Source organism: Lithobates pipiens, unplaced genomic scaffold (assembly GCF_037356315.1).
Source record: "Lithobates pipiens isolate NorthernLeopardFrog02 unplaced genomic scaffold, aLitPip1_a1.2 Scaffold_8, whole genome shotgun sequence".
Classification (NCBI taxonomy): Eukaryota; Metazoa; Chordata; class Amphibia; order Anura; family Ranidae; genus Lithobates; species Lithobates pipiens.
In genome coordinates, this window is record NW_027507903.1 from 81,145,509 (window position 1) to 81,157,953 (window position 12,445).

A 12,445-nucleotide genomic window follows, 5' to 3' on the forward strand; every position below is an offset into this window, starting at 1 on the left:
TGAGGAGAGCCATAAAGACAAAGCACCTTTAGAACCAACATACAAAAACCCACACAGAACCCCAAACAACTTCCCTTCCCACCCCGCATCCCCCACCCCAACCAAGGAATGCTTATACCCATAACCATGTAACACCCAATGATGGGAGGCGTGGACCAGTGGGTGTAGTTTGTAGTGGATTTAGTTCACCAGCTGGAAAAAAGAAAAGCGGAGTCTCCACTGTACTAGGATCAAATAATAAGAAATGAGAAACTGGCTTTTCCTGCGTGAAGGAAAAAAATAAAATGCAGTTTATGAACAATAAAACACATTTGGTTAGATAGCACTGTCCCAGATGAGTACAGTTCCCCTTGAGATAGGGAACATGGGTGTGCAACCACAATAAAAGTTCCCAGTGCAACCTTAACCACTTGCCTACCGGGCACCTAAACCCCCCTCCTGCCCAGACCAATTTTCAGCTTTCAGTGCCTTTCACACTTTGAATGACAATTACTCAGTCAAGTAATACTGTACACAAATGAATTTTTTGTCCTTTTTGTCATACAAATAGAGTTTTCTTTTGGTGGTATTTGATCACCTCTATGTTTTTTTATTTTTTGTGCTATAAATGAAAAAAGACCGAAAATGTTGGAAAAAAAACCCCCAAATTTTTCGTTTCTGTGATAAAATTTTGCTAATTATTAATTTTTCTTCATAAATTTTGGCCACAATTTATACTGCTACATATCTTTGGTATATGTGAAAGTTAAAGAGTCTACAAGCTGTGGTGCAAATAATAAAAAAATGATCACACCTGATGTACTAGTGGCCTATCTCAATGATGGCCTATTGGGTCAGAGCAACAGAAGAACAGAACTTGCATCTATTTGTCTAGACATTTGAATGCCTGTAGTGATTTCTTTGTCAATACTGGAAAAAGGTGGAGTCTTAAGAGGGCCATACATGGATCAAAATTCAGCCGGTTCAGCAGGGACCAGCCGCATTTTGATCCATGTATGGGCACTGTGGTTGTAAAGAAGAAATCTACCGATCAACATCTGTACATCCACTCTGTTGGGATTTCCAACTCGTTCAGCGCAACAGGCTGTAGCATGCAGTGGTAATTAAGGATAGGCTCAGGCATGTTCGCAACTCCACGTGCCCGCCAGGAAGCTGACACTTTGCAACGCTGATCACTGACAGTGAGACATTTCCCGATCCGCAGCTGCACAGATCGGGAAATGTCTCACTACCGGTGATTAGCGCTGCAGTGTGTTAGCTTCCTGGTGGGCACGTGGAGTTGCAAACAAGCCTGAGCCCATCCCCAGTGCTGATTAGTGTATTCTGACAGTTGGGAGGATTCCCCCAACCACATTGAGTCTTTGGATGACGGTATTGGGTCCGTTTTTTCAATCAACCTCTGGTTGAACGAAAAAAACTGCCCCATGTATGGGCTGCCTTAGGTAAAGATGTGACCGAGAAAACATCAAAAAATAATTGACAAAATAGTAAAATGCCACCGTTATCAGAAATATTGGAAATCATGCATTTCATACAAAATCTGATGTAGCTGTGCATGGTAGCCAATCAGCTTCTAACTTCAGCTTGTTCAATTAAGCTTTGACAGAAAAAAATGCAAGCAGATTGGCTATCAGTTGGCCGATTATTAGTATTAGTTGGCCGATTATTGTTTCAATTAATCGATTAATTGGTTAATAACATTAAAAAACCAAAAAGTGTGGTGTATAATATAGTTAACATGTAACATTAAAAAAAAAAGCTATTTATTCTTAAATATCTCTATGCAGTGGTAAATATAAATAACCAACTATATGGTTAGAGAGCAACATCTCTAATCCACTCTGAGAACAACAGACAGAAGAGATATACTGTATATATTATTAGAGGAGATTTTACATCAAAAAAAATATTTTCATTTTAACGTTTGTTTGTTTCTTTTGTTCTTTTAGTTTCATTTGTGGGGGTCAAATCGATGTTCATTTTCAACCACAGTGACGGGAAAATTTAGAAATAGAAAACTGCTCGGTGAAAGGAATTTTCAGACAGTGTATGTGGTTTTCGTTCAGAAATTACATTCATTTTAAAAACAGAATTTATAAAAACAAGTGTGCTGTGATTTGTGTTTTTGCATTTTTTTTTGGCCAATTTGTTTTTGGGTAGATTAAAAAACACAAATTGCTGCAAAACCCATTGCATGCTCTTCTACAGCTTCTCCATTGAAGTATATTGAAACAAAAAAGCATTGTTTTGCGTTAAAAAAAAGTGTCCCTGACCGTTTCCAAATACCAAGCAGCTGAAAAAAGCATAGATGTAAACGTGTCCCATAGGAAACCATGTAAATGAACTGTAGTGCGTTTCTGCAAAAAGCACCAAAAAACACATAAATGTGAACCAGATCGAAGACGTTTAGTATCATAATGGGGTTAAAAAAAATATAAATAAAAGTAGCCCTTTATGCTACAACAAAAAGCAGATAATCACTACTGTAAGGGGTTAATATTTTTAACTGTAGAACTGTGAAAGTGGTATTTACAGTAGCGATTATTTGCCATTTTTGTACTATAAAGGGCTCATTTTAGGTTTTTGCTAACCCCATTATGCAACTGGCCGATTAATCGATTATGAAAATAGTAATCGATTAATTTCATAATTGATTAATCAATTAGTTGTTTCAGCCCTAGCTATCATGCACAGTAGCACCAGATTTTGCACTCTCCAGTTTTAGTAAATTAACCCCAGTGCCTCTCTCTGTTATTATTTTACTACTATTACTGTATACTGTAATAGTGGCCACACATGCTTGAATTTTACCATCCGTTTAATGAGCGATTCAATCAAAATGATGGAACTCGCAAACAATTTAACAGCTATAACATCTCTTACGCTTCAATTACAACTTCAATTAGATCGGATTTGATCAAACGGAGTAGCTCAACCAGGACAGAAAGTTACTGATTATTTTGCATCGACTGAGAGCACATGAATACAATCGTATTTCGATTGCTCATATGATCCATATGAGTTTGAATAGTGGAAACGGAGATGCAATCAATAACTTACATTCACAACATATGGTAGTATCTGAACTATTTATCAAAATCCACTTCTCTGTGTGGTTACATATTTCCACCAAATGGGCTGTCAACTAAAGATCAGTCACTCCTATCGGAAGAGATTGATCAGAATATAAATCAATCATTTATGGAAGCTTTTATGGCCACCATAGCCCTTACAAAGCCAGCTATTCTGCCACTGAGAGCTAAACAAAAACCCTGCTGCTGAAATAAAAAAATAAATCTGATAAGACTGCTAACAAGTTGAGGTCATACATACAGTATTATCTACAGTTTAGACATGAAAATTGGTTTACTTTTTATTTTCATCTTTGCAACGCACAAATGAAAGTTGGAAGCCAACTAGTTGCTAATGGCAACACTTCTTTTTGGTTGTTCGCACTCTTTCCCTTTGTTACTTAAAATAAAGGTTTTCAACAGAGAAAAACATTTAGCAAAAGCTTATTCTGGCTATACATCTAACTATCCTTTAAACTGTGACATATGGCATCATACAACATGAAGGTTCATATCCTTCTTTCAGGTTACCTACACCGGGTATCAGCTTCGGTTATAAAATCATTCACCCTTGATTAAACGCTTTACAAACTAAACATTGTGTGAGTATCTAACCAGCCAATAATTAATTCAGCCAATATGGCGGGTATTTAATTTCTATATCTGTCAGATATCAATATTCACTTCATGGATATTTGTCTATCTTAGCTTGGTCTTGGTGTGTCTCCTGTGGCTAAACGGCGCCCTCTTGCCTAAATTTTGCAGACAGCCTAGTTGGTGACCATTGGTGGTTAATTGGGTAAGCATGTGACAGCTTGACAGACTGAATAATAAACACAAATTTGTCATCTGCATATGAATATAATGGATTTATATATGTAAAAAATCTGAAAATGTATAATTCATTATATCAATGATTGAATATTTTGTCAACAACAGATACCACAATATATATATATATATATATATATATATATATATATATATATATATATATATATATATATATGTTTTATATTATCACTTGTTTTTCTATTGTCTCTTGGCACAGTTAAAATCCCATCAAATATCTTCTGTTCTGTAAATATTATTCCAGGGATGTGGTGCCTGATATGGCGTTTTCACCTAACCACATTACAATGAGGTAATTTTATATATATATCTTTCTTACACAGATGAGTTTGTATAGTTGTTGGGGGGAGCAGTTTTAAAGCTAGGGAAAACATGAAATATACAATAGATAAGTAGATTCTAATGAAGACGTGAATACCTAGAAATATCATGATCTGAAGTCATACACTCTTGCCATCAGATTCACTTTTAAATACAGACGCACATTCCAAACACACAGTATATTGAAAAGAGCCTGGATCCTCCTCTTCTCGGTCCGCTCTTCTGTGCACCTGGCCCCTCCCTCCTGTTCAGTGGCCCCACAGAAAGCAGCTTGCTATGGGGGCACCCAAGCCGAGTCACAGCTCTCTGTGTCCATTCAGAAACGGACCCCTGACCCGGGCCCTCTCTCTTCTGATTGGCTAGCTGACTTTGACAGAAGCGGCAACCAATGGCGCCGCTGCTGTGTCTCAGCCAATCAGAATCTCGGACGGCTGAGACACTCGTGGACATCGCTGGACAGAGAGGGACCTCAGGTAAATGTTAGGGCTGCTGCTGCTGCACACAGAAGGCTTTTTATCAATGCATATAAGATAAGGTAAGATAAGGGGGGTAGGGAGAGGTGGAAGAAGGTCTGGTTTGTGCAAAAGTTTTGGGCAGGTGTGAAGAAATGGTGTAAAGTAGGAATATACATATTTTAATAGTTTTTTGGTAACAATTTACAAAAAGCAAAATGAGCAAACAGAAGAAACATCTAAATCAAATCAATATTTTATGTGACTATCCTTTGGCTTTAAATCAGCATCAGTTCTTACAATTGCACAAGTCAGTGATTGTGTAGGATTAGAGTCAGATGTATGAATAGCCAATTATAACAAGCAGGTGTTAAAGAGGAGGCAAACTTCCTCTGCAAACTTTTAGCTATAGGTAAGCCTATAATAGGCTTACCTATAGATATTGAAAACATCTCCTAAACCTGTACAGTTTAGGAGATATTTCCAGTGCATTCAGCCAGTGACATCACTGGCGCATGTGCTCTGAAGGAACGACCAACGTTTATCGTTCCTTCCGAACCCGTGCAGAGAACAGCAGATACTGCATGCATGTGCGCGATTGACGTCATCGCGGCTCCGGCCAATCACAGCACTGGAGCCTGAAGAAGCCCCAAGAAAGATGTTGGCCGTAACAGCAGTGTACGGGGCTTTGTTTTAAGGTAATCATTTCGTAAGGAAAGACTGAACACAGCAACAAGATAATTATACTGCGTCAGCAAGGTCTCTCCCAGGCAAAGATTTCAAAGCAGACTGGGCTTTCAAGATGTGGTGTTGAAGCTATTTTGAAGAAACAAAAAAAAATAGGCAACGTTGAGGACTGTAGACACAGTCATTAGCCAACAAAACCTAATGCAGCAGATAAAAGACGCATCGTGCTTACTTGCCCTTCAGCATCAGAAGATGTCCAGCAATACCATCAGCATAGAACTAACAGAAATCAGTGGGACCCAGGTACAACCATCTACTGTCCGGAGAAGTCTGGCCAGAACAGGTCTTCATGGAATAATTGTGACCAAAAAGCCATACCTCCGACATGGAAACAAGGCTAAGCAACTCAACTATGCATAAAAACATAGGAACTGGGGTGCAGAAAAATAGCAGCAGGTGCTCTGGACTGATGAGTTAAAATTTGAAACAATTGGCTGTAGCAGGAGGCAGTTTGTTCACTGAAGGGCTGGAGAGCGGTACAATAATGAGTGTCTGCAGGCAACAGTGAAGCTCATGGAGGTTCCTTTCAAGTTTGGGGCTGCATTTCTGCAAATTGAGTTGGAGGTTTTGTCAGGATCAATCAGTCCTCAATTCTGAGAAATACTGTACAGGCAGATACATATCCATCATGCCATACTATCAGGGAGAAGTGTGAATTTATTTTAGAGCAGGACAAGGACTCCACAGAGCCCTGATCTCAACATGATCAACTCTGTCTGGGAATACATGATTTGAGGCAGCCGACATCCACAGAAGATCTATGGTTAGTTCTGTGCAACTGTGTGCAAATGTACCCAGAATTGATGCCGTTTTGAAGGGTGGTCACACCAAACAATGTTTTGATTTTGTATTTCTCTTCTGTTAATTTTTATCAATTAATATAATGGAAAATAAATGAACTATTAACACTTCTATTTCTGAAATAATTCTTAATTTATGTGTAATCAGTTTTTTTTAAGTTTTATACATTTTCACATGAAATGAAAAAAAAAGAAAACAGAAAGCTGCAAATATACACAAGCTACCATCATCATAGCAAAAGAGATACAAAGTTAATAATTCATATAGCAAAAAAATAAAAACCCTCCTGAATGAGTTGTTTGTTGCACAGAACAATCAAACTCAGTCACCCATGGGGATGGATAATAAGGCAATATCAGTATACAGGAATACCTGGAAAAATGTATTGTATAGAAAACACTACACTAAGTGTATAAAGAATGACCAAAAGCATCAAGGGTGGCATAAGAACAGAATTTGGCTACTGTATTCAACAGCACATTGCTGACGGTTTTCACGCTAACTGCATTTTCACTTTCGCAGAGCTTAAGGTAATGGTCTCTTCCAAGCTTTTTAAATACTACTACTGCATAGTGGCAATGAAAATACAGCAGGTAAATATATTTTTAAAGGTGCTGCTGACAAATTTCACCACATGTCGGTAACAACCCATGCAATCCATACATACAAACTAAAACAAGCTGAAAAATGAAGTTATGTGTAATAAAATGGAATGACACAGGGAAAAAGTATTGAACACGCTAACTTACTACTCTGTACAAAATCCTTTGTTGGTAAAGACCTCCCGTATGGAGAAATTAGTCGCATGCATTTCTCAGATGTGATTTTGGCCCATTCTTCCACACAGTCGTCAAATCTTGAAGGTTCCGTGGGCCTCTTCTATGAATTCTGATCTTTTCTTTCCATAGATTTTCTATTGGATTCAAGTCAGGTGATTGGCTTGGCTATTCTAGCAGCTTTATTTTCTTTCTTTGAAACAAATTGAGTTTCTTTGTGTTTTCATCTTCATTCGTAGATGGCAGCAGATTTTTATCAAGAATGTCTTAGTACATTTTTCCATTCATCCTTCATTCAATGATATTAAGTTTCCCAGTACCATATGCTTAACACAGCCCCACACCATTATGTTCCCACCTCCAAACTTCAAAGGCTTGTCTAAATGTTGTGCAGTAAACTTTAAATGAGCTTCAACATGCTTTATCTTCAGCAATGGAGTCTTGCATAGTGAGTGTGCATACAGGCCATGTCGGTTGAGTGCATTACTTATTGTTTTCTTTGAAACAATTGTATCTGCCAATTCTAGGTCTTTCTGAAGCATTCCACAGTGCGAGGAGCACCTGGTCCTGGTGGGTGGTTTATGGTGAAATTATGTTCTTGCCACTTCCGGATTATAGCCCCAAAAGTGCTCACTGGAACATTGAGAAGTTTAGAAACCCTTCTGTAACCAATTTCATCTGTATGTTTTGAATCAATAAGGTTGCAAAGGTCTTGAGAAAGCTCTTTGCTTTTAGCCATCATGAGAAGTTTCTTGTGTAACACCTTGGTAATGAGACACCTTATTATAGGTCATCAGTTGAGACTGAACTAGATGATAATAAGTTGCACCGACAAGGGACAGGATTGCTTTCTAATAACGGACAAATTTCAGCTGGTGTCATGGCTTTCCATTTTTTTTTTGCACCTCCCTTTCTTCATGTGTTCAATACCTTTTCCCTGTGTCATTTAATTACACATTCTAATAATAATTCTAATAATAATAATATAATTATAATTTCTGAACTTACTTGTTTAGGTTTCTTTGTATGTATGGATTGCATGGGTTGTTACCAACACGTGGTGAAAATGTCATGCCATTTGCACATTTACGTAGAAAAATGGTGATGTGTTCAATATTTATTTTACCCGGGGTGTGTGTGTGTGTGTGTAGATAGGATTAGTTAGCAATTATCAAGAGTTAGCCCATATGTCAAACATAAGTCACAAATAATTATATAAACTGCAGTACATGACACGCTAATATTTGCATTACAATAACCAATACATACCACAGATTCCATGTCAGTCAGTGTTATTGCCTTCTGAAGCATCATTTTATAAAATGGTCGGATGAAGAACCCTGCAAAAACAATATAGATTTTTAAAATTCATACACTGAGCTGGCAAAAAAAAGAAATTTTGCCTTACCTGTAAATTCCATATCTTGGAGTGCAGTACAAGACACAGAATATTCATAGATTCCTGGGTTATAGGCTCGTACCTTCAGGTGATTGGACACTGGCAAGCTCTTAAGGACATGTCCCCTTGGGGCACCTCCCCTATAGTGTATGTGTGTGTATGAAAGAAGCATAGGCCTCTAAGATAGATTCCTGTTCGGCTGGTGCTGATGAAAGGAAGACAGAACGTCATTAAAAAATGTGTAAAGGAAAGAAAACCTTCAGGCCATTTGGGTATCGGAGCATTTGCATGAGTACAAGTGCAAATGCTTAGTATCAGCACATAGATCGATATTGGTATTGGTGTAACGCTAATGCAAAGATAAATAAGTAGTAATAGAACTAAAAGTAACTTAACTGAAACTAAACTAAAAGAGAGAAGAATGTCCACCTTCTTAGGAAACTAGTAAAAAACTGAGGACTCACAAAGTTGTAGGGGAGGTGCCCCAGAGGGCTGTGTGTCCTCAAGAACTTTCTAGTGTCTAATCACCTGAGGCTCCTGCATATAACCCAGAGTCTACAACTGAGATAATAACTATTTCATTTACTTTTGGAAGTTTTAGGTTGCTTACAAAGCAAACGTTTGCATCTTAAAAAAAATAAAAAAAAAAATAAAAAAAAAATGATCCTATTCCTTTGTATTTCACTTAGTAAAACAGGTAGGACGTTTAGGAAAACAAATTCTATATAGTAATGGTTTCATTTGGATCACAAATTCCAAGTATTGCATTCAGCATTATCAGATTATGAGAGGAGTAACTCAAAAAAATAATAATTTCAGTTTGGATTTACTTTGTACTGGGCTATTTAATAACAGTTTCCATTAAGGCAAATCTATGATAAACAGGTTCCAAATCAGAAAAACCCTGAAAAATGCACACTCACAGTTGGGTGTTAAAAATAAATGATGTGTATCACATTCTAGGTTTCTGCTCGCGTTATAACCTGCAAAACAACTTCTGTTCACTGGAGCATATCATGTGTCATCTACTAAGTGAACATACATACGTATCAGTCCTTGTCTAAGGAAGAAAGAACGTGTCCCTATGTTACCTAATACTGTGGTTATGGAAAGTTATATAAAGCATAAACCAACCATCTAGCAGCTTTCCGTGATAGACTGCCATCCCAGCCACACGACCAATAAATTTGAAATAGGAAAGATGGTCTTCATTGCACAGGCCAGAGTTTGGATTTATCTGCAATGTATAATTATCACTGTAAAGAGAATCAGAAGCCAGTGTCAGCATTCTCCCATATGAAAATTCACTAACGTAATTAAATGCAAATTTTGCTAATGTAATCGTTAAGACAGTACTCAAATTGTATGTTATTTATAAGTACCATTTACATGGAAGATGTACATTACTTGCTGACCCATTTTGAATTGCAAGAAGTGATATAATGGTGCCCACAAAATTGCAGGGTATTAGCATATTTTCCAGAACAATTTGAGCTAATGTTTTAGTTAAGTTTATCAGGAAAATACATTTTATTTTGTAGTGAAAAAGGGACTTGTTAATAACTATTTTTTATTGGGGGAACAATGGGACATGCTTACGAAGATTATACGGTGTTATGTATGAGAACATGTCTGAGGTTAAAGTGTTTGTTAACTCACCAAAAAAAAAACATACAGATCCTGGTTCCTTAAAGCAGATTACACAGCACAGCCCTTGGGCCATGTAATCCGCCCCTGTCTAAACTGTAAAAAAAAATCTCCTAGAACCTGCCACTACCTGTATGCCCTCTCTGTACAGACCATGATAACCAGGGCTGCTCAGCCCTGATCACCATGGTCAGAGTACATCCCTTCGTCATACGCTCCCCTGCTTAGCTCTCCTCTCTCCCCCCTCTTCCTGCCTGTCTGCTGCGTCTCTGTCTCTAACCACCCCCCCCCTGCTATTATTAAGAATAAAACCCTACAATGGTCACTGCCAGCCCCCCTATTAGAGCTTGGCATACCACACTATGTAAATCCTTTTTAAATACGAGCGTTCTAAATACCGCATTTGAGCCGTCTTCAGGCCGGCGTCCGCTTCACAGCTCCGAGACATTGCTTCTGTGGAGGAGACAACCGCCCATGTGATCTCCCTGGCTAACGTCAGAAAATGATCATGGTTCCTCCCACAGAAGACATCCATCGGAGCTGTAAAGTGGCCGTGAGTCATGTGACCGGCTTGAAGACAGCTCAAATGTGGTATTTAGAAAGCTTGTTTTTTTTAAATACATACATAGTGTGCTATGCCAGCCTCTAAAAGAGGGGCTGGTATAGTCTTCTATAAATGGGTTAACAAATCCTTTAATTACTTCAGATCCAGGCTTTTTTCTGACATTTTTGTTTAGATGTAAATATCAGTATCGTTTGCTAGAAAATTAGTTAGAATCCCAAAACATTTATATATATATATATATATATATATATATATATATATATATATATATATATATTTTTTTTTTTTTTTTTTAAAGAGCAGAGGCCCTAGAGAATAAAAAGGTGGGTTTTGCAATTTTTTTATGTCACACGCTACTTGCACAGTGGTTTTTCAAGCGTAAATTTTTGAGAAAAAATACACTTTTTTAAAACAAACAATACATAACCCATTTTTATAAAAGATGATGTTACGCCAAGTAAATTGATACCAAATTTGTCACGCTTTAAAATTGCGCACACCTGTGCCACGGGCAACAAACAACGAATAGGTACTCTTTATGGAGAGATCTTGGGTTTAAGACCCCAAATCCCTCCTCTGAGCTTAAAAGCTTTCAAAACACCAAGATCAGTGTTTTTGAATGCTGTAGAAATTTTTTTCAATTGCATTATTGACGTCTGCGTAAACCAGAAGTGATGTCAGGTCATTGCTTCCAGGTTACTATAATGGAATGCCGTTCAAAGACGATCCTGGCTTTGTTCGGCAGTCCAGCTGTTGTACCGGCTGGTCACTTGGGTCTTCTGTCTCCTGGTGGGACAGGAGAGCCTGAGAGAGCCGTGGAAGGCATCGGGGGATGTCCGCTCTGGTTGCTTGTAAAAGCAATTCAGCGGCTCGTTATTCTTTTACAGGAGTGCCGACTGCTGGCCCTAAATATGGTATCAGGATGATACCTGCAGCTGCAGGCATCATCCCGGTATAACTGCTTGAAGTCCAGCGACGTACCTATGGCAAGTGGTTAAAGAAAGGTTTTTAAGCACATAAAAAACTATTTTTCACTGCCCCTTTGTACTTTAGAGCTTCTCTGACAACTGAAGACATACTTACGTTGCTGAATACTCAAAGAGGCCATAATAAGGATTGAACATTTCTTTGGAAATGAGGAAGAACCATTCTCTGGCAACTCCTCCGTAATCCAAGCCTTTCTCATTGTCAAATTCAATCCAGAGTCGTGCTTTAAGGAACTCAGGCCTTTTCACCGCTATTATCCTTCTGTAGGAGTCTTCAAATATGGCTGTACGACGCAACTTCATTTCAAACCTATTAGGAATATCAAGCTAAAACAAACATCCTGATCAGTTCTCTTGCTCTCACCAGTCAGTGTTTAGCTAGTTATTTTTTACATGAATTTTAAGCACCCTTGTGGGAGAAATACAGGTGTATACTGCTTTTACAAGATGCTAGCTGCCTGCCAGTTATGCAGTGCCACTTTTGAAGTTTGAGTTAGTGACTTGCAACATGTATGTAGATCAGGAAAGATAGGAGTCCTTACTTTTTTCAGGTGAGAAGTACTTAAAGTGGTGGTAAACCTTCACATACAGCGCATCCATAAAGTATTCACAGTGCTTCACTTCCTGACATTTTGTTACGTTACAGCCTTATTTCAAAAGGGATTAAATTCATTATTTTCCTCATAATTCTACAAACAATACCCCATAATGACAACATGAAAGAAGTTTGTTTGAAATCTTTGCAAATTTATTAAAAATCTCATGTACAGTAAGTATTCCCAGCCTTTGCCATGACACTCAAAAAGGTGCATCCTGTTTCCACTGATC

The 12,445-nt window shown here is 38.0% G+C and overlaps 1 protein-coding gene across 4 annotated transcripts in view; it reads right to left on the reverse strand.

Moving 5' to 3' along the window:
- Window positions 1-12,445, reverse strand: part of NEDD4 (NEDD4 E3 ubiquitin protein ligase) — a 261,538-nt gene that overhangs the window by 34,295 nt on the left and 214,798 nt on the right. For all 4 annotated transcript variants that reach the window (XM_077474123.1, XM_077474121.1, XM_077474120.1 and 1 more), the window contains 3 exons: window positions 11,715-11,944; window positions 9,554-9,675; window positions 8,290-8,360 (listed from right to left, as the gene is read on the reverse strand). In XM_077474123.1, coding sequence (XP_077330249.1) covers window positions 8,290-8,360; window positions 9,554-9,675; window positions 11,715-11,944 — 423 coding nt within the window. The remainder of the gene's footprint in view (window positions 1-8,289; window positions 8,361-9,553; window positions 9,676-11,714; window positions 11,945-12,445) is intronic.